At 34.7% G+C, this 21,590-nt stretch overlaps 1 protein-coding gene across 1 annotated transcript in view; it reads right to left on the reverse strand.

Moving 5' to 3' along the window:
- Positions 1-21,590, reverse strand: part of ASCC3 (activating signal cointegrator 1 complex subunit 3) — a 251,444-nt gene that overhangs the window by 85,399 nt on the left and 144,455 nt on the right. Inside the window, exons 15-19 of the mRNA XM_059469026.1 lie at positions 13,187-13,378; positions 12,638-12,862; positions 6,086-6,205; positions 1,893-2,057; positions 988-1,079 (exon numbers count right to left, since the gene is read on the reverse strand). Coding sequence (XP_059325009.1) covers positions 988-1,079; positions 1,893-2,057; positions 6,086-6,205; positions 12,638-12,862; positions 13,187-13,378 — 794 coding nt within the window. The remainder of the gene's footprint in view (positions 1-987; positions 1,080-1,892; positions 2,058-6,085; positions 6,206-12,637; positions 12,863-13,186; positions 13,379-21,590) is intronic.

The raw sequence follows: 21,590 nt of genomic DNA on the forward strand, positions 1-21,590 counted from the left end.
CACATGATATTTTCCATATGCTTTCCTTTTAAATATTAAATTACGCTAAATTTAGACCTAGTCAAGCATTATCACTGTCATAAAAAAACCCCTTCTAGCTTGGAAAATGTTCCATGTATGACTGTGAAACCTCACTGCTTATTATCTTCTATAATAGAAGAGATTACAGCAAAATAGAATTTCTCCATTAGATAAAGAGATGGTAATACCCAGACAATGTGTGCAAATATGTAAATATGTAGATGGTGAGGGATTCACGCTGTCAGCTCGCAGAGCCAGGTGAATGAGAGCCAGCTCTGATCTGCAAGTTGTATAATTGTGGTAAAATGGCAATGAGCCCAAGCTAACAAACCCTGTGGAGTCTGGCTCGTACCTCTGTGAGATGGAAGCATGGGCAAACAAGCTCATGCCAGCTTGGAATGTGCTGCCTTGTGTCCTGCCCACACGGGACGCAAAAAAGGGAGGTTGGAATTGAACTGAGTACAATACAGCAGAAATCTTCTAGCCCGTGTAAAATCTGTTTTGACAACTTTCTAGATTTCAGATTTGAATTTATGAGAATTTATAGTACTGCCAATCTAATATTGTTCCCTGCAGAAAATATATCAGAATTCACTTCTGTGAGTCCTGCCTCACTCCTGATAAAGCAAACTGTTCAGGAAGACATCCAATAATGCCTTGAACTTCAAACAGAGAAACTATCTCATCCCTCGGCACACTATTCAGATGGACACTTAGCTTCACCTGATAATAATTGAGGAGCTGAAAAGTTGTTAAAAGCATTTTAAAGAATTATTTAAAGATCCATAACTAGCTATTAAATGTGCATTACAGTTCAAGATGAACTACGTACAAATTTGAGCGAGAACATATTATGTTTACTCAGAAAACATTTTATAATGGTGCTTAGCATTTAACAAAACTTGTGTCTGTAGACAGTATTCATTAAGTACTAAAGAAGTGTCTAGCTTCAAGAAACTCTTTAACCTTACCTTTATCTGTTCAAACTCTTCAGCTTTTGATACTATAGCAAGAATATCACCTTCGGTTTTATGAGCATCAAACAATTCATTGAAAGTCTATTAAAAATAAAAAGAATTGATTTGTCACTGGAAATAAAAATACACATATAGCAGGAAACAAAGAAACATTATCCAAGAGTTTAAAAGGCATACAAGGCTAAAATGCAAGTTATTGGAAGACCAGGGTGATGCAATTTAAACAGGAACAAATTCCATAATGACTTTTTGTCAGTTTTAAAAAAACAATTCCTCCCAGTGCCTTGGCCACTCCAACAACAAGAGACATGCAACGTGGCCACTTAAGTGAGACTAACACAGTGACAGTATACAGTTAAAAATTATTAATGCTGAATCTTTAGCTTTTATTCAAGAAAAACACTTATTCGCTAAGAACGAAAATGTTTTAAGATGAATGTGTACATCAAATCAAGTTTCCAATACTACAAAACTTTGAACACGTTTACAACACAATCTGATTACAGCGCCAGAAGTTGTTCAAGGTTGTCAACGTGATAGGACTTTCTGCCAGAGAAGGTCATCTGTTATCAGACACTACAGGGCAATGTGCTATCAAGTACTAATGGTTGCACACACCATGAATATCAAAATGTTTCTTATAATTCTTCTACAACAAGTCAAAAAGACCACAGAAATTTAAACCTCACCTCACACTGAGTCTAAATTTTCAGTGTTGCTTGATATTTAGTTTCTTTCTTTTTCCTATTTCCTCTCCCCCCATTTCAGTAAATATGATTTGAAAATACAGTGAACAAATCAGCTACATATTCTGTAATATCTTACAACTATTTTAGGCATATGTTAAAAAGAAAAAAGGAAAAAACCCTCCAGAAATAGGACATCATCTTTTACCTCTATAGTATTGTATTTAATATAGTAGTGGCTGGCAGTTCTGCCTAAATCTGTTGAAGAAAAAAAGCCAGTCCGTTCTTCAAAGCGAATCATGCGGGCTTTGTCCAGTTTTCTGCCAACTTCAATCACCAATTGTTCTCTGTGCTTTTCTAGACCTGGATCTATCTAAATACGAAACACACACATTTATTTGCATGAAAGAAGTATTTAATATATAATTTTCTTGAGGTAATCCAGTCACACAAAGTCAAAAATCTGATAAAATGAAGGTACAGTTATTAAGTGATAATTTTCTTGCGATCTCACTAATAACAATTATATTGACATTACTGACCAAAACCTGTATGTACAGGACAAAATAATCAGAATAAAATTTCTTTTACAATTATTTGGGACTATCATTACAACGGAGACCAATACTATTTATGAAACAAATCTAGTATGATTATGAAACAAATTTACATTGAAAATTTTGAAAGACGTTGTAATGACAACATATTCTTTATTAAATTATCATTACTGTATCACTTCAAAAAAACATGTCATCTTTTGGCACCTTCTGTTCATAAAAATGGCTGAAGATATACCTTCCTGTGTAGCTGACATGAGACTGGCTTTAATTGCAAAGATAATAGATTAAGCTTCAAATTGCATGGCTTAAATGTTTCCTAGGAAAAAGCCTTTAACATCCCCAAAAGCTTTTGGTAGGTTAATTGGGATATTCTAATTAGTGAGTTACAGATGTACAGTAACATTCATGTTAAAAGCACACAAAGGAGCTTCCTGTGCCCAACATCACTTCTATTCATATCAAAGTTCAGGAACTTGGACATTTTGTCCTACTAATAATGCACATTGTCTCATTAGTACATAAAAGGCTGGGCAAAACTCCCATCTGAGTAGGACTGCTGTATAATTATGTGTTTCCACATCAGGCACCTGGGATACCCACACTGACAGGGATGAGTGAAAAGGATTCATAGTTATGTTAATCTTCTGCAGTATGTGCACCTGAGATATGGCTCTAATTGCACAAGCAATAATTAGTTTTAAGGACTGAAACACTGTTCTACTCCACAGGCAGTATTCTTATTTCAGGGCTCGTGTATAGTTCATATTTCCTACAGAATAAGTCATACCAGCTCTCTGGGTAAATCTGAAACAGAGATACCTGGCCAAGACAGCAAAAAGGAGCAGGCTATAAGAATTATTGTGCCTTGGTTTGCTCTGGTTTTCCCTGGGCCAGGATCCAGTTTCACCTTTGTGCAGAAGGACATCATCCCACGGTCGGTGAAGCTGCAGACAAACACAGTAATCTCCACAAAGCAGCTGGAGACTCGTTCCTAATATTCCATGTTTGCCAGTTACCCTGAAGCTGTTTCTCCTTAGTTATGGCTTGCCTTAGTTTCAAGTCAAAAGCTAAGATGGCAAAGGTCTAGACTTCTTTTCTCAATAGTAAGTCATGCATTGAGGTCAGATTTCAGAGCAGAGTTGGTAAAAAAAAAAGTGATCTAGATGCCAGATGTTCAATATTTCTTAAAACTATAGTGGGGAAAAAATTAATGAAAAATCAAAATAACTCCCTATTCCCCTATTCCTTCGGCAGTCCAAAGTACCCACCAATCTTTTGCCTTCCAAAAAGCTGAGGCTGCAACAGCACACTAGCATTTTTTAAAAAGTTTTAACTTTAAAGGAAAGGTCACCAACTTGAAAAAACTTTGAAATAATATTTGAGTTTGGAGAATCCATGGTTAGTACCCTTCTTGTTGAACTTGCATAATTAGAAATCCTCAGAATAAAGGATCCAGCCTAGAACAGCTTTAAGCCATTCTCTTTAAAATGAGCCTTGGCATGTCCACAGTAAGAAACTGAGCAGGTCTGGAGTATACATATGGAAATTTAAGAATGCATGATAAAGTACATTACTATCCATTATAAAGTACATTATTATCCACACTGTTTTCCTGTAACTTACTGAGAGAAATGTTGGGCACAAGCTCCTCTAATTTTTATATCTGGACATAAATTTCATGGTGGTAAAAAGCTCTGCTTAACTGTGGGAACACCAAAGAATGAAACCAAAAAGAGGAGAAAATAGACAAAGAAAGTTTTTTAATCCAAGCACCTTTTCATTGGAACACCAGAAGTATGAGAAAATGCCTGTAATTCATACTACTGGCTTCACTAATACAACATTTGCATTTGCTCCACTTTTTCCTTCCACTCTTTTTTTTTTTTTCCCTCTTGCTGCTCGTCATTAATTTTGGCCATTTTCATGAATCAGTAAGAGGCATTATTGGCATTTCTGGCAAACAACTTGAAAAATCACAAATCAAAGCAGTGGACTGCAGTAGCCTGCTCCTAGGTGTAGCCCAGAAATATCCTGGAGACAACATGTGGGGTTCCAAGGATGTGCACCCTATTGTGTGGGTGCCCTGAATTACAATTACTGGATGTGGTGAGCACCAGTGGAAAGAGAATGGGGAACGAGTTTGCATGATCTCAGTCTCCACAAACAGCTAGGAAGTGTGATCCACAAGGGATACAGGGATTCTGAATGGATAACACCGACTGTCAGTGAACACAGAGACAGAAATTGGCATACTGCAATTACTAGAGTACACTAAGACACCAGTTATGAAAATTGGATACCTATGCCTAGAATGGTCTAACTGACCAAAGCTTTGCTTATACCTGCACTAGAGCATTCATACACTCTCTATCACATCATAAGCTTTGATGTTTAAAGCTGGTTTATCTAGGAAACAAGAGGATTTGCACTGGACATGAATGGTAACACTTCACAGTGATATAATTTGTTACTGCCTTAACTCAAAAATATGAATGTCTAATACTAGCACATCAAATCCAAAGGAGTAGAAAGAAGGTGTGTGGAGCAATCCTCACTTTCTCAGCAGCTAACAGAAACACTAGAGCAGGGGGAAGGAGAGAAACTCCTGTTCATTATTTTTAAAATTTTTAAAAGATATTTCTCTTACTGATATTTTCACCACTTATTATTACCACAGTTACATTTCTTTTAATCTAGAATTTGCTAGTGAAACAAAACCCAGAATATTTATTAGTGGGACAACAACATTCTTCTCACTAGCAAATCAATTTTTGATTCTCATTTATCTATTACTTTGTGGTCTGTGTTATATACGGTTATATTAACATATGGTAATGCACTATACAGGTTTTTATAGAAAATAAATTTGAGATGACGAGAGGTCTAAAGGTGTCTTCAGAAGCTTCCTTAAGCAATAGCACACCTATTTCCACTGCAGTTTCCACTACCAGAGACAAAAAAATATCAAACAATTGTCTGCTGACATATACCTCTGCATTTCACCATGACCTAACAAACTGCTGCTCACAATGTCAAAATAAATTACAAAGTCACAAAACGGATCCTTGACGTGAAATAAACTGGAGTTATCTTGTGAGTTTGCCCTGCATTAGGCTCAATTAACTGTGTCAAACCATGCTTACATTAAATGCTATAAACAACTGTAAAAAGGAAAAGGTAATAATATTTAGATTATCTGTAAAAATCTTCATAAAAAATATTAATTTTTAATTTATTTTCCTAAAAATTATTAATCTTCCTAAAAATTACAGATAACGGAAAAAACTTGAAAAAAAAACCCCTTTTGTAAATGTGCACTGATTCGTATCACAGCACAGAATGCTTGCAAATATGACAAAAAATTCCAAACAAATTAATTAAAAATCTTATAATTAATAAATCATATGATAGAAAATATCACCCAATTAAAATGTTTATTTTCTAGTTTATAAATTATTATACCAGGAAACATTCTAAAACAAAAACTGATGGGGTAAGTGGGAATCAAGCAACTCAAAAATGCTTTCTTTTATCATTTCTATCTAGTCTACAAAACTGAAACACTGAAAACAGCCTAAGTTACAGTAATTGTGTGATAAGAATGAATGGTGTCCTTTGGAGCATAATTTGACCAGTTAAAATGTATTTTTATGTGAACAGAAGGGGCCTCATAATTCAGTGTTAAAAACACTCTGCTACAGAAAATATCTTCCTTTTTCTAAGCACTTTAAAAGAATTGCTGATGTCAGGTTAAGTAGAAATAGCAAATATTTATCCTCACATCAGGGAAGGATTAGAGACTCAGAACAGGTTACAGATTTTTTTAAAATGCATTTTATACCTGATAAGCTTTGTGACTGATGCCATATACTAATGGATTTGCTCTCATCCGTACATAAAGATAAGTGTAACTTATCCACTTTACTGCTTCTTCCACATTAGTTACCGTGCCAAGAGCAATCTGGAAATAGGAGAAGAGACAAAATTAAGTATATATGTTACAGCTGTACATAAGTACTTGCCTGAAAACACATGGAATTCAGAGTATTAGCACAAGATTAAAGAAAGTGTTGGGATATATCAAATGCATATAATTTTGAAATAGTCCTAAACCAATAACTTGACTAATTTATGCAACTTTATCTTGTGAACATGTAATAACATGGGTTGCTTTGACCTAATACCATAGATACAGTGACCATAAATGATCTTTCATACATCACTTACAATTTTTACAACTAAAAGATATTATTGAGCTAGACTGTTATAAAAATAAAAAGACAAACAAACCAAAATTATTCTGTAGTGGATATGGTCAAGGTAATAGAAAGACAAGTACTTGAAAAGAAAAGAATCTACATTTAAAAGATTAATTTCATCATGCCAATGTGAAAGCACCATTGGGTCCTGAGCAAAATGATACCAAGAATCTTTAGGTTTTTTCTTCCTCATACTTGGAAACACTTTTATACACAGTCTTTATAAATAGTTTTCTCCTTTTGTAGCTGCAAGTCAAACATATAGGTATCTGCCAGATTTTTGGTATATCAAAATATAACAAAATTGAATAGACTTTATATTTATATATCCATATATAACTATCTATATATATCTATATATATATTTATCTATATCTCTCTCTCTCCATATATATACATATATACATACATATACATATATACACACATATATATATTTATTTATATTTCAAGGCTAAATCAGCTGTACCAAACAATTTTTTGTACTGAGTGCTTTTTTTTCCTGAAAACTGAGTACTTTTATCACCAAATTGTTGACCATATACATATTTTTACTTGATAACTTCAGCTCTATTTTGTACTGATTACACTCACAAGAAACATTTTACTGCTTAATTCCAGTTAACCTGATTTTACCAGGAGAATTTAATATTTCCTGCATGTCCCATGAACAAACCTTTTTTGGTTGTTGTTGGTTGTTAAAACAAGCAAAAGTCCCTCTTTCCAAAGTTTTGTGATTCATTGCTGCATTTTTAAAGCTATATTTGTTTTATTGGTGTTTGGATTTAATATAAATCTTCCACGTGACTTGGCAGAAATAATAGTTTAAAAAAGCCTATAGAACTGAGTACATGTGCATGTTCAAACTGAAGTACCTAGACCTACACAATAATTCTGACATTCTTTTGCAAATAACATAAATATCTGGTTAAAAATAACAATGAAAGGCATATCTGCCTTGAGTAAACTTGAATCCTGTAAAACCTTGTTAATATCAATGTCTAATAGCATGGAGTAACCCTAGGCTTTGCTTAACACACTTTTCAAGTGGTGTTTTGTTGTTCAAAAGCATAAGGAGATTGGGGGAAGTCCCATAGTATTGCTTTTCAAGGCAATAACCACATAATGCACTGAAGGAGCTGAAAAAGCATTCAGTTCTTCACAGACTGCTACAGGGACATCATGGAATAGAGCCCACAGGTTACTATTACTTGATTTGTACACAGGTTATTTGGAGCATTTGGTTCCTTTGCATGACTCAAATATCTGCCAGTGCAGAACTTGAAAGAGCTTAAAACATAGTCCACTAGTAGCATTTTCAAGAACCACTTTCACAATCATGAAAACATAACATTCTTGTTACTGAAGACAATGAAGTCTGACAAAAACCGAAACAAAACATGCCTTTTTATTTGCCTCATTTGTTCAAACATCTGATTCTATTGTTATTCTATTCTATTCTAGTAAATAATTTAATAAGTTAAAAGCAAAACTGAGGAAAAAAGCAATTGTGAAATACAGTTGGGTTTCAGATATGGCACTGAAATCTAATACTGTGCTTTCCTTCTTCCCACAAATTCAATAATATGCAGTCAAAAAAACCCCAGAGTAATTTCTAAATATTTGCTGCCATCTAGTGCTCAAGTAAAGTTCTTAGGGACTGAAAATTTATCCTACATTAAACAGTATGAATGATCCAAGTTTCCAGCACTTCCTCAACAGTGTATTAGGCATTTAGTTACAGATGGAATAATTGGTGAGCAGAAATATTTACTATCTTGACATTGTATTGTCCAATTGCACCAGTTTTCATAAAGCAATTTTGATTTTTCACAGTTTAAATATAATAATGGTGTTTCATCACTCACAGAATGCAGTTTTAAGTACTATTTTTATCCAACTCACTGTGTAGTTTTAAATTACAGCAATAAGCAGCATCACACAATTTTAACTAATTTTGCAGTGACTGACATTGCCATCACTGAGCAACGTGCCTAGCAGCATTTATTGTCATTTATTTTCTTTTTGCCCCCCTTTTTTTTTACAAATGTTACACCACAAACTTTATCAAGCTGAATGATATTTCAGAGGAGGTGGTTTTGATTTGCAAAAAAGTGTAAACAGATATAAGTAGCACAGCTTTTGTGGGGCAGCTCTTGAAAAATGAGGGTTTTTTTCTCTGATATTTCTGATGATTAGAAAATGGCATAAAAATATTACCCATCATATATACTGAATTTATTATATAGCATAATACATTCTTTTTTACATACATGTGCCTTTTTTACAAATATACTACCTGTTATTGTTATATAATTGAGTCTGATTACACAAAGAAAAATTTCAATATATATATATATTTGTTGGTAAGGAAAGAGAGCAAGGAACCTTTCTTACAACCGAGTAAGCAATTTTCTGTTTCCTTTAGAAACCAGTGGACTTTAAATTACTATTTCAGCCCCATAGGACTATGGTCTTAGTCTGTGAAGCTTTTGAAATAATTAATGCTAGTAGAGCTGTCCCAAGTCAGACAGAATCTCCTGTGCTTTGCCCCATACTCAGATCAGTCATTCAGTCACCCAGCTCCTGAGTGATTATTTTTTAGGAAGGATTCTGAAGGAATTTTTCTTCTCTTCTGAGAACCCTTTCTTTCAAGGCAGAAGATGAAGAGGTTTGTCCAGATTTAAAAAGCCACCAGGCTCTACATTCCCACCTTCAGAGGAAAATGGCAAGCACATGCAAGTGAAGGCACACACCCTGGGGAAGGTATGCCCACTGTCCAGCACTGCAAATCATTTCCTAAGCTCTCTGGGGAAAGGAGTCAGCCCAGCAAAAAGCTGGAGTCCAGCTGTGGTTGTCAGGGAGGGCTCTTTCAGGTGGAAACCATTAGGGAAGGAATTGTGACCTGCATTCTATGAGCTATTGATGATAGCTCCCAGATAAGTTGAAGTTTATGGTCTAATTAAACCATATCCCCTGCATCTTATCTTTCTTCCCGTATTTCCAGAAAAGACAGCCATAGGTATTTTCTGTTTGCCAGCTGGTCAACTGCCCCAGGACTTGCTCTTCTCAACTAAGTACCTTAACTAGCTGTTTTATTCCTTTTTACATCCCATTATGCCCACTGGCAAAATCTCAGGAAAAAAAGGAAAAGGGCATCTCCATGCCTTCGTTGATCATCACTTATTTACTGTCCTGCTAATTTTTAGGAGGAAAAAACCCCACAAAACCAGAGCAAACCTCAGATCTGCAGAACAGAATTAACAGCAGACTGACATGCTGATATACCCATTCAAAGTCTTAATTTTGTTTCAGCTCAATGTAGTTGGATATATTTCAGGTTTCCCCTTCTCCTAAGAACAAAAGCACTGAAGCATCAAGATCAGCTCCCTCTGAGGTCAGGTAACAGCAAGTGCTGAAGGGCAAAATGCAGCAATGAGGAAGAAGCATCATAGACATTTCTCCCAAACTCTTTAACTATTGCATCTCAAGGTCTTTAGTTAAAGGTATTGGCTTTGTACTTGGTATCTTTAAATGGATTTTTATTCCATTTGTGGATAGTTTTTCAAGTACTTTTCTGTTTAGAAATAGACCCCTGTAGAGAGTTCCACTACCTAACCACCCAGTTGACATAATTTTGTTTTCTGAACCTGCCACTGGCTCATTGCAGCCAAAACATCCTGGTTCTTGTCCCAGGAAAGATGCAGTCTTTTGCCATATTACTTCATGTATTACTTCACAAAACTCTGTCATATAATCTGGATTTGTTTTGTTCTCTCCTGAAGCATACAGAAAAACTGATCGGCTCCTTTCACTGAAACAGATTTATTCCTTTGCCCATCCTCTCTGAAAATTTCTTGATTCTAGAGGATTATCTTTTATATGGATATATACTGCAAGTTTTTGCATTATTGCCCAAATTTTCTCTCCTGCACCACATAAGTCTAGGTACAAAATTCAAGGCCCTGGATTCCACTTAGCAATTTTTTGGCCAGGATTATATGTTATATTACCATAAATATCTGAATCATTCTTAACATCCACCTATTTCTGCCAAGATACCTGGTCTAGACAAAAGCAATTTCACATTATTGTGGAAACATGAAGTCTTTCCATACTTCCAACTGCTGCCTTCATTTTATCAGCCCTTCTTTCAGCTACTGGTGTGTCCATAACAAATTGAGAATTTAAACAATTCAGCAGTGCTTGTGGCCTTTAATTTATTTCTCTTTACAACTAGAGAATAAGCATTTGGATTTCCTGAACTACTTGTAATGAGAGCAGATTCTGCTCCTACAATATGTTGTTTTATTATCCATCAGTGCAGATTTCCTGGTGCTACCAACAGGCTCTGTTATGGAGAAGTTGTCAGTGGCCATCAACACACTTGTCTTGATTTCTGCAACACATCAGTCAAAACCCATATATTTTGTATCCATACAGTGCTTTGTCACTACCAAAGGGCAGAAGATGACAAAAATTGAATGTGCTTCCTAAGACTACATACTTTATCATATGATGGCATATATTTTAAAATGTGATTTTTTCCCAGACTGATGCAGCATATTGGAATAGTCATCTCCACATAAACTTAATTTCTTCTAAATCATCTCTGTCTTTCTCAGAGAATTCTACTACCTTAGCTCAAATCAGCATACACAGAAGTTTAGACTGACTCCAATTATAAGGAAATGTTACGAAGTTATTTTCCGAAAAATGCTGGCCCAATAGCTCCTTGCCAGTGCTCATAGATTTGGCTACCTGTAATCTGGCAGGTACCAATTTTTCCTGCATGTTATGACAGGAGGATAAGTAATGTCACATATGTTGCTTTCATGCCCTTGCTATACTATTGTGCTTCATTGCTATTTCTACTAACAATTATTTATCACTGTAATTAACAAAATTCTGCTTGCATCTTCAGCTTCTGTAACTGTATCACTTAATGGAATCTGGGGTAATTTTAAAGCCATGAGTACACTGTTCTTTTCAGATTACTATCATTACACAAAATCAGAAAAAAAGACTAACTTCCTAGTATTTTATAAAATGTAGCAAACTCCTCTGCTGTGAAGGAAAGCCCACCCAACCCTTCTTTCACTGTCTGCTTCCTGTGTCTCAAAATAAGAACAAAGCTCTTCTATGAAATCTGGTTGGATTTTTGTCTAGTGAAAAGGCACATGGTATCCCAAAACCAGACCACTCTCTCCTGACTTATTGTGGTGCTGAACAATAACCACAAATATTCCTGACTTTCACAACCAACTTCAGGAAGTAAATTTTTACTGCTAATGTGTAAGCTGCTACTATGCAATTTTAAATAACTGAATATCCATCCAGGTCCACTTAGAGAATATTCAGAGGTGTCTAAGAGGTGTCTATTTCCAGGACCATTAAGTATTGTCAAAAGGAAATGGTTGAGAGCAATATATCTGCCCAATGCAAGTATACCTTCCATTTATTTTTTCTTTTTTTTTTTTTTTTTTTTTTTTTTTGTGGTAGAAGAAGACATGGGAAAATGGCAAAAGTGATGAAAAGATAAAATAAGTAAATATGTAAGAATTGTGTAGATAAAATAACAAACATCTTTAAAAGGCTATTCTCAATAGACCAAATAAACCTCACATCTTTCAAAATGATAAGCAGTTTTATGTCACTGGACATTTAAGTTTAGCTAAAATGCTTGACTTCAACTGAAAAAATGTCTTGTGCCTTTGAAAAAAAAAGTTAAAGCCAAGTCCATTTTTTTTCCTTTCCTCCTGTCAAATATGTGAATTTGATTACATACAGAAAGACAGGCTTAAAATTTTTTGCAGATTTTACTTCTCAGTTACACAGAACACCTACTAAATTCTAAAAAATCACTTCTGATTAAAAGGTAAATGCTGCATTGCTACAGTTTTATCTTAATGGTATTTTGACCCTCCATCCTACTTTGAATACCTACTATACTTTGTAAAAGACCCCTCCTTTTCACATATGTAGCAGTTCACTTATACATACACACCTACACACTGACAGTAATAAAATATGGACAATGAAAATTTAATAAAGTGTGAGAATATTGCATTTTTGTTTCAAATAATGTCAATCCTTTAAAGTTTGCTAGTTTCTCTAAACAAATCAAAGGTTACCTCTGCATTTAAGTTGTCTGCAAGGCTTTCAAGAAACTGGCTTTCAATTGGGTTCTGCTGTGTAAGAAGAGTCAGGTAATGACTGAGTTTATCATGAGTTGTAATAATGATGCCTTCTCCGAATTTGTCAAACTGAGGCCGTCCAGCTCGACCAAATATCTGCATGACATCTAAAATTCCAAGGTCAACAAAGGAGCCTCTTTTTGCAGCATATATTTGTGTTCCCTGGTTGAGGAAAAGTTAATAAAAATTAACATAAATACACATGAATATAATCCTGATGAGCTGAATACTGAAATTAGGCAAATATGGTATGATTTCAGAAGTGTACTTTAACTAATCCTTTCATAATCTTTGATATATTTAAATCTTTACTATACAAACTAGACTCCCACTGGAGAGAATCAGTTTAATGAGATATAAATAACATTTCAAGTCAATCAGATATTTCCCCTCCAGGCCCAAAACTCACAAGAATCTTGCTATCTATACTTCTTCACAGGCTTCTTTTAAGACAGATAACCCCTTGCAGAGTATGGAAGCTCTTACCTTAATAACAACAGCATGAGCAGGCAGATTGACACCCCAAGCAAGTGTAGCTGTACAAACCAAGACTTTGATATGCCCATTAGAAAACAAGTTCTCAACCAAACTTCTGTCCTGCCGCAGCATTCCTGCGTGGTGAATGCTAAATCCATCTGGAAACAGCTCACGCAGCTGCTTATTTCTGGATCTCTGTACCTGGAGTGGGCGAGAATAACAATTAAATTCACTTCTAATTACAGCACAAGAAGTACGGTATTAAAAAAAATGCAGGAAAATTTTTGAATATTATTATTGAATATTATATTTTTGAGTCATAAGAAAGAAACTATTTCTATTAAGATTGGACTTTCCATCAAGGCCAGTTTGTGACGATTTTCTATAAATTAGTATTTCAATACTTGTTTTCTGAAGAATACCCTTAATTCTATACAAGACTGCAAGAAGTTTAATCTGTGTACAAAAGTGAAGTTTCACTTAAATGGAGATTCAAGGTAACCAACAGTGAGTACATGGAAACTGAGAATTCTCCTATAATTTTTCCTTAAAATAAACTCTTTCCGACTCTGGAGGCAACTTGGGCAGGCTTGAGGCACTGGGCCGCACACTATATATACCATGAAGGAGGGGACACCCTTCCCCATCACCAGCCATGGTATGGGTGCAGCACAGCCTGAATCAATAAATTCATGGTACGGAATCAAATGCTTCATCTACCCCTCATTTTCCTTTTCCATAGACAGGAGGCTGGGATCTCAGTCTGCAAAACCTCCAGCCTCCTGCAGGGCATGAGCTCTGTGAGCATTATTTCTGGGTGCTGGCTTTATCATGCTTCATCTACACTGAACACTGACTCCAAGTTATGAAAAACTAATATACTTCCCTAATTTGCCACAAACACTCCTGATTTTCTGCCTGCCTCTTCCACATTCCTACCTGCTGCACTAACTGCCTTCCAAAACCAGCTGCTGCTAAATGTGATACCAAAAGGGTTGTGGTAATGACAATTCTAATATTTTTCTAAACCAGATTTCTTTATCTTTGTCCATGGAGAATTTCCACTTTTCCAAACCACACGAAGGTTAAGTAGTATTTAACTCTCACTTTCAGCCATGTGTATTATAGTGAATTAATTCTAGATAAAATTAGATTTTTATTGGTTTTATTGTTGATGTTGTTATCTCTTCACATTTACCATTTCCTGACACACAGCCACCGAAAAGTTGATTTATGGGATACAGAGAGGGTAAAGCAAAGCAAAACATGGTTCGCAGTACTGGCAAACTGCCAAACATGAACAATAAATCTCTGCAAACACAGAAATAAATAGGGAGATGGCAATGCAATTATAAAAGGAGGACATGAAAAGAAAAATATTGTAGGAAAAACACATTTCTCAGTTTCTCAATTATCCAGCTTTTCAATATCTGATCTTTCCCGCTTTAGCAGTAATTATTTGCTATTCGTTTAAAGGAAATCAAATTCAGCTTTTAAACTACACATGACTTTTTGGCAAATTTAATTACCTGCTGTAGTGCCTAAAAATGAATAAATAATAAATTGATAAAGTGGCCCTGCAGTTCAGGAAGCTTATTCTTCATGAGCTAACAAATAGAACCAAATATTTCATAAAGAGCACAGATGCACCAAGGTCTGCCTTTATTGACTATCAACAACAAAATTCATAGAAGGTTGTGGAAAATTCATGTTAATTGCTTCTGTGACACAGAAATTTGGATAGCTCTTGATTATATCTGAAATTTGGTGTAAGCATTTAAGTATGAATTAGCTCTTTTCTAAAATAAGTGATTAAACAACCATCAAAAAATTCACTTTTTTAGAAGAATTTTCTGTGTTGGTGTCACATGTCTATTTTATATGCATTAAGGTATCTACTTTTCAAAAATCACAATTATTCAATATAAAAAACATTACACTTTAAATATTATAATCTTAGCTAAAAAAGCAGAATCTTGCTCTGAAATCCTCACAATTTAAAAATTTCATACCTTTGTAATTTGATTGCCTTTGTCATTTAATGTAAGGAAAGCCAGGGCAATAAACAAATGGAAAGCTAAGAATAGTAGGACTGTGTACTAGATATAGAAGAAAACTATTTGTTTATGGTTTTAGGAAGTACAATTTTATCAATTTATAAGAAAGGAACTTGTGAATACAGTAAAAAGAAAGAGGAAGGAGAAAGATTAGTGACAGAAAACATATAAAGAAATGGCAATGCTAGTCTGACTATAATTCAGCACTGACAAGCTTAAGCTTAATCTAAACTGTTCAAAAATACATAGGTACACTTACATGTTGCATTTTACAAGAATAAAAACCTAGTTCTAAAATCTACCACACATTCTAAAACAACATCTTTGAAATATTTAAAATGTACAGGTTCATTTATTGAATCTGTGAAGTGCTAGACTTCCAGTCTACACAGCTAACAGGTTTAGAAATACATGATTTTTTTTTCCCATGACAGAAGATGATGAACTTTTTTAAATGAAAAAAAATCACAGCTCACCTTTGACATAGGGAAAAACCAAATGCTGAGGAAATAAAATTGCTAGTTATTCTGGATTATTCTATTAACTACACAGAAATGGAAATTATTTTCTTCCCATAAATCTGTGTTCACTTAAGATTACAAAGATACAAGGCAACTTAGTTCAAGAACAATGATATAATCCAATTTTATAAAATTCACTTGAGAAAATAAAATAAAAAACGATTCCCATATTGCAGCAATGCCTAGAAAAATTGCTCACACAATGTATCATTTAAGCATATTTGCTTTTGAACAAACCTTTTAAACTCTTGTGAAAATGAAGTGCATGGCTCTTGTATTTAACCTGAATTTTAATGGTTACAGAGACAACAAAACCAAGAACTACTAAATAAAGGACCTGAACCCATAAAAAGTTATATTGCTTCCACCTTGTTTCTATTACAGAATAAAACTAAGAGGTTTGACTTAAAATTTAAACAAAATGTTACTAAGTGCCTCAGGTGTATGGAGAAGTTGTTATTATGAGGTAAGCACTGGTCTCCTGATTAGAATTGATTTTCTTTCCCCTCCCTTATTGCTCAAGAGGGCTGTAGATTTATGACCTTTGCTTACATGTGTGTGTGCATCTAAAACAGTATGTGTTAAATAAATTCCCAGTTTAGCTTGCTGCCACCTATATTTCTCCTTTAAATGTCTTGAATTTCATGCAATTCTTGATTAAGAAACATGAAAAATGTCACAATTAGACACAGAAAAATGTCCTGCTTAATTTTAATGAGAAATGATGCATACATATCAGGAAAAAAGAAATCCGATGTTTCTACTTAAGACTTATGAAAGGTAACACTCTTCCTTACCCCTTTCACGCATCTGGTATCACAAAGGAATCATCATTCATAACAACTATAAGGTGTACACTCTTTAAAATACTCATACAGTGAACCAAAGAATGAAAATTTTAGGAGGCCTATAGATACCTTTTTCTCTTACTTTATATAGAAGGAAGGTGAAAAAGAACAATAAGGCTTGATTATGAGAAGCAGCTGCTACTAAATTGCTTCTCGATACGTGAAACATGAATTTATGGTTTGTTTTGTTGGTTTTTTTTTAATCTCCAATTGCTATCCTCATCTAGGACAAAGTAGATCATCACTACTTGCTATGATAATTTTTTTTCTTTCTGTAGATTACTCATTTTTCTTTTATGCATGCTCATTTTAAGATATTGCTTGAAATTCTGAATTTGGGTGTTTTTCCCACTAATAATGCAGTTTTGGACTCTAACTGTATATAAAGGAGTCTCATGTTTTTCCCTGTAACAAAAAATTACTATTACGATATTCTGTTTTCCCACTAATAATGCAGTTTTTGGCACATGTATTCTCTTTCAATAACAAAAATGGCACAGACTATTCTAGCATTTTTCTCACGATCCCCTTACTACAGCAAACTTCATGCTCATGACCATATGACTCAATCTTTGTAATTTCCTTTCTGTGGAGTTCACTATAGGGCAGCACTTGCCCTTGGTTCAGAATGCACCATTATATTTGTTCACTGGTTTGAGCAATCCTGAGCAATTTATTGCCACTCTCCATTCTCTGCACTGTCCTGACACCCTGCAAAGTGGCAGCTCTTAATTGTGAGGCCTCATTAGCCTCCCTTGATGAGTGTTGGAGCTCAGATAGCACAGACATCACAGACACCAAACAAAGTAAGGAATCTTTTGCTGCAGCCTTCAATGAACAGCAATTATCATTAGTGCTCCTACTGTGTGATGAATACAGGTCAAATACACTCAAGTAACTATTTTGTAACTTTGCTCAAGACATCCAAAAATGTAATTTGTAGGCTGACCTAAATTGCTTACGTTGGAACAAGACAAAAGTCTCCTCTCCCTCATTCATATTACTGAAACTGCTGAATCTGCTCTGCTGGTTCATTTTAAAAATACTGTCTTTCAAAACTTATGAGATCAGGGTAGAATGTAAAAAGTGTCCATCTACTGCAGAAGTAAAGGTCATCTGACAGAAGCAGAATGAAAAAAGGAAAGTTGAAGAGTCCATCCATGGGCTTATTGCTGTTTCATAAATATAAAAGAGCTAAGTATGAGAGAAACAAAAAGAAATTATCAAAGGATTGCATGATCATTCACCATTTTTGCTCTTCAGAACTTACTACATCCATGTTGCATATTAATTTACCTATATATGCAAAAGTTTTATTCTTTTATTTTCAACTTCTGTTTTAAAGGAGAGATCTTTGATGATGTAAATAAAACCACTAGAGGTTTTTTTTTTTTTAAATATGACTTCAGAATATAGTAATTTTTTGTTATAGGGAAAAACATGAGACTCCTTTATATGCAGTTAGAGAAGTACATGAAACCTAGAGAAAATACTATGAAAGACAAGCAGTAACAGTATCTGAGAGTTTATAACGACAATTGTATGGAGAAATACAGAATTGAGTCAAAAGGGAGAAAAAGGGTAAGCATTTGAGGTACAATGATTTTACTTGAGTACTGTTCTTTAATGAATTAGAACTGTTATTTGTGTCATTCCACTTGTATTGTCTGCACAACAATTAAGCTTTCAGCAGCTGTTTCTAGGACAAGGATAAGGCAGCATTTTTTGGGGTAGCAGTAAGATCACTTGCCTTGCTCTTTCCTGGGAACAGGGGCCTTAGCTTCACTGACTGCTCACCCTGCAACTGGGTCCTGTGAAGAACCCAAAAACTACTGAGGGCTCTCCTCAGCAAGATGACACTCATGACCTAGCAGATCATTTCTGGAGGGATGCAGGCTGCCCAACATGCTAGTCGACTTAAGAAGTATGCATGCTCATTCTCTACACCTTCACTTTTTTAATGTATCTAACTATTCACTTTGTGTAGTTATCCTGAAGTAGTAACTCTGCTCAACACTTACTCTTTTACCAGGGTATAATTAGTTGGTACCTGGCAAGACATTATTTGAAGATGGCAATTCTAACAAACAAATGTGAATCAGTTTGAATCTCTCCTGAAGAGTCAATAATCTAATTGTCTCCCTCTGGCAATTTAAGTTCACTGTATAAAACTTAGGATTTTTTAAAGCTATGAGTTACTGTCTGATCAATTTACTGATATCACCTCAGTTAATTCTGTAAAGTGCTTTAAAAACATCTCTGAAGGAGAAGGAAAGAGAGTAGTGGGACTGCTCCAATCAGAACAGCTTAAAAAGAATTCCTGTAAATTATACTTTGATTCTCTTTTTGATTCACAAAGGAAGGAAGTGTAAGGCAGAATTTCTGGCAGATTTTTTTCTATTGTCCTGTCCTTACCACTGATTCTAACTCATTTATCGCATAAGGCTGTGTTTCATCCAGTTGGTACCTTAGGGAGTGATGATTACCAGTGAAAGAAGGGATTGGCATGGTGTCCAGAAATGTCTTGCTTTTTTCAGTGTGTTCTTTTTACAGTACACTGTTACATCACAGCAGCCCCATTTTTTTTTCACTGGAAAAGTTTAATGGTTCATAGAGAATGAATTATTCCGTGGGAAAAGGAGGAACAGCCTTCAGATTTTAAAACTTGTGCAAGAGCATTTAGCGTAATCTTTGATTCCTCAGGTCTATAATCTATAATGCATTAGACAGAAGTGTTTACAGATCTCACTGATCAGAGAAGCTAAGGAAATGTAGTATAATGTTTAAAATGTTGCATTTTTGTGCCAGCCAGACAAGTCAATAAAGAAAGAAATGTGAATGCAAGTCTGACCATGCACAAATGATGGATTTTGGATGGACAAGTCACTGAGGATGTAGCCATAGTTTCCAATTACCTCACTTACTGCCTAAAAAAACCACCCATCAAGCAAAAAAAGGAACTGTTTGTATAGACAATACACTACTTCAACCTCAGCCAGAATTTTATAACATGGACCAAAGTAACCTAATGTTTTACTTCAAGCCAAACTGCAATGTCTGTCTTAAAAGTGAATAAATAAATAATTCTCAAATAAAGAGGTTTAAGAACTTAGACTGAAAAACAATTCCAGCAGTAGATTTAGACAGAAAGGAAACGTTCACTATAATCACCCAGTTTAAGCATCACCTCTCAGTGAAGATAACAACATTTTTCATATATTTTACAAGGAAAAGCATATTTCTCATAGCAAGTAAAATAAAATTATATAGAGAAGTTTTTGTACTGCTTCAGTGTGTTGAAAATCTGGACTTCCTCAAATCTGTGACACCAATCTGTGACTAAATAATCTCAAATCTTATTAAGACAAGTGTCAAAACAGTTTAACAACAACATTAAAATGCACATCAATTAATACTGAATTAATGATATAACATCACAATTTTAAATTGCATGCAAAATAATTCTAGTCAAAATCTTTCTTTCTTTCTCATCAATTTAGAATTCAACCACTCTCATTCTGGGAACAGAAGTATGAAACGTGTGAAATACAGCAAAGTATCTATTTGTCTCCAGTCTTTGAGACAATAAGTCCTGTTGCCATATTTGATAACCACTTGGAGTACACAGATGAACAAAAACATCAATCTTGGTCTGTTTTGCTGACAGCAGAATTTTTCAGTATGGTGTTATAAAACTAGCTGGTGGGGAAGATACACAGCATGGAAAGAAATTGATAGAGAGAGAGTTTGATGACATGCAAGGATGAATTTTTACTGGTTTCACTTTGAATACTGACAACCTCTGGAGACCTAGTTAAACCTTTTGTTGCTGTGCTTAACTGTGCAAAGATTTCAATATTTTTGCCTCAACAGGAAAGTGATACTGCATGGTGTCTATAAAAACATTTGATATATTTGAGAACACAACTTTTGCTTTGCAATACTCAAAATTGCCACTCTGCTGAGCCATGACAAAACTGAATGCATTTTCAGTGAGAAACAACGAAGGCAGAAAGTCTTGTAAAGTTCTTTCCAATACAGCTGCACCTTACTTAATACATATCATAACTATTTTTACTGCAACTGCTCCTCAAAGGCTATACTGACTGAGACATTATTGAACCTACAAGAAAAATATTTTGTGAACATTAAGCATATTTCTCATGCCATAATTAAGCCACAAATGTCCACTAAACTTCACAGCTATGTAAAGTGACAGACTGAGGATTCTCTGGAAGAATGTAATTTTTCTCACAATTCTTACAGGTAATGGGAAATGTGCAGTATGGATTAATAGTTTACATGGTTTTCAAATACCTGTAGACTGGCATCATTACACATCACCATGAAAAGCTGAACCTCATTTTAAACCAGGAAAGTAATTTTTAGAGAGATGAACACTATTAAATATTAAATGTCTTGATTATGCATTGTGGCTTGGTTTCTCCACTCTTTTAACTTCTGTCCTGCACAGTATGTAAGACAAGCATAACAATACTATGAAGGCACAATAAAAAAACCTGGAAGTCAGTAAAAGTGACAGAAATTCCTGCACTAAAAAATTTCACAATTATATTTGCCACTCATTAACCAACTTGAACTATGTAACTTGAATTTTAACAAGAAAAAAAAAAAGAAACAAACTGGAACATCAGACCATCTGCAGCACTGTAAACCCAAGCTTTTTTCACTGCTACCAGTGTAATATGAAAAGGAAATTCATGATGTAACTAGCATTACTTAAAGGTTTTGTTTTTTTTTTTTTTTAATTGGTATGCTAGTATTAAACAAGTCTCAGAACTAAAGACATTTTATTCCTCCTGTGCCTTTGCCATTACAGAAGAATTTCAGGGATTCCTTAATAACCTTTGTAGTTCAGGGTTGCTGAATGTTGAATCTCACAAGAAATGCAGTTTTGAGAACTCTCTAAAGGATTTGAAGGATCACACATGTTTATGTCTTTTCATATTGCAATGTTTATATAGTA

The sequence above is a fragment of the Ammospiza nelsoni genome, chromosome 3 (genome assembly GCF_027579445.1).
Source record: "Ammospiza nelsoni isolate bAmmNel1 chromosome 3, bAmmNel1.pri, whole genome shotgun sequence".
NCBI classification, from domain to species: domain Eukaryota; kingdom Metazoa; phylum Chordata; class Aves; order Passeriformes; family Passerellidae; genus Ammospiza; species Ammospiza nelsoni.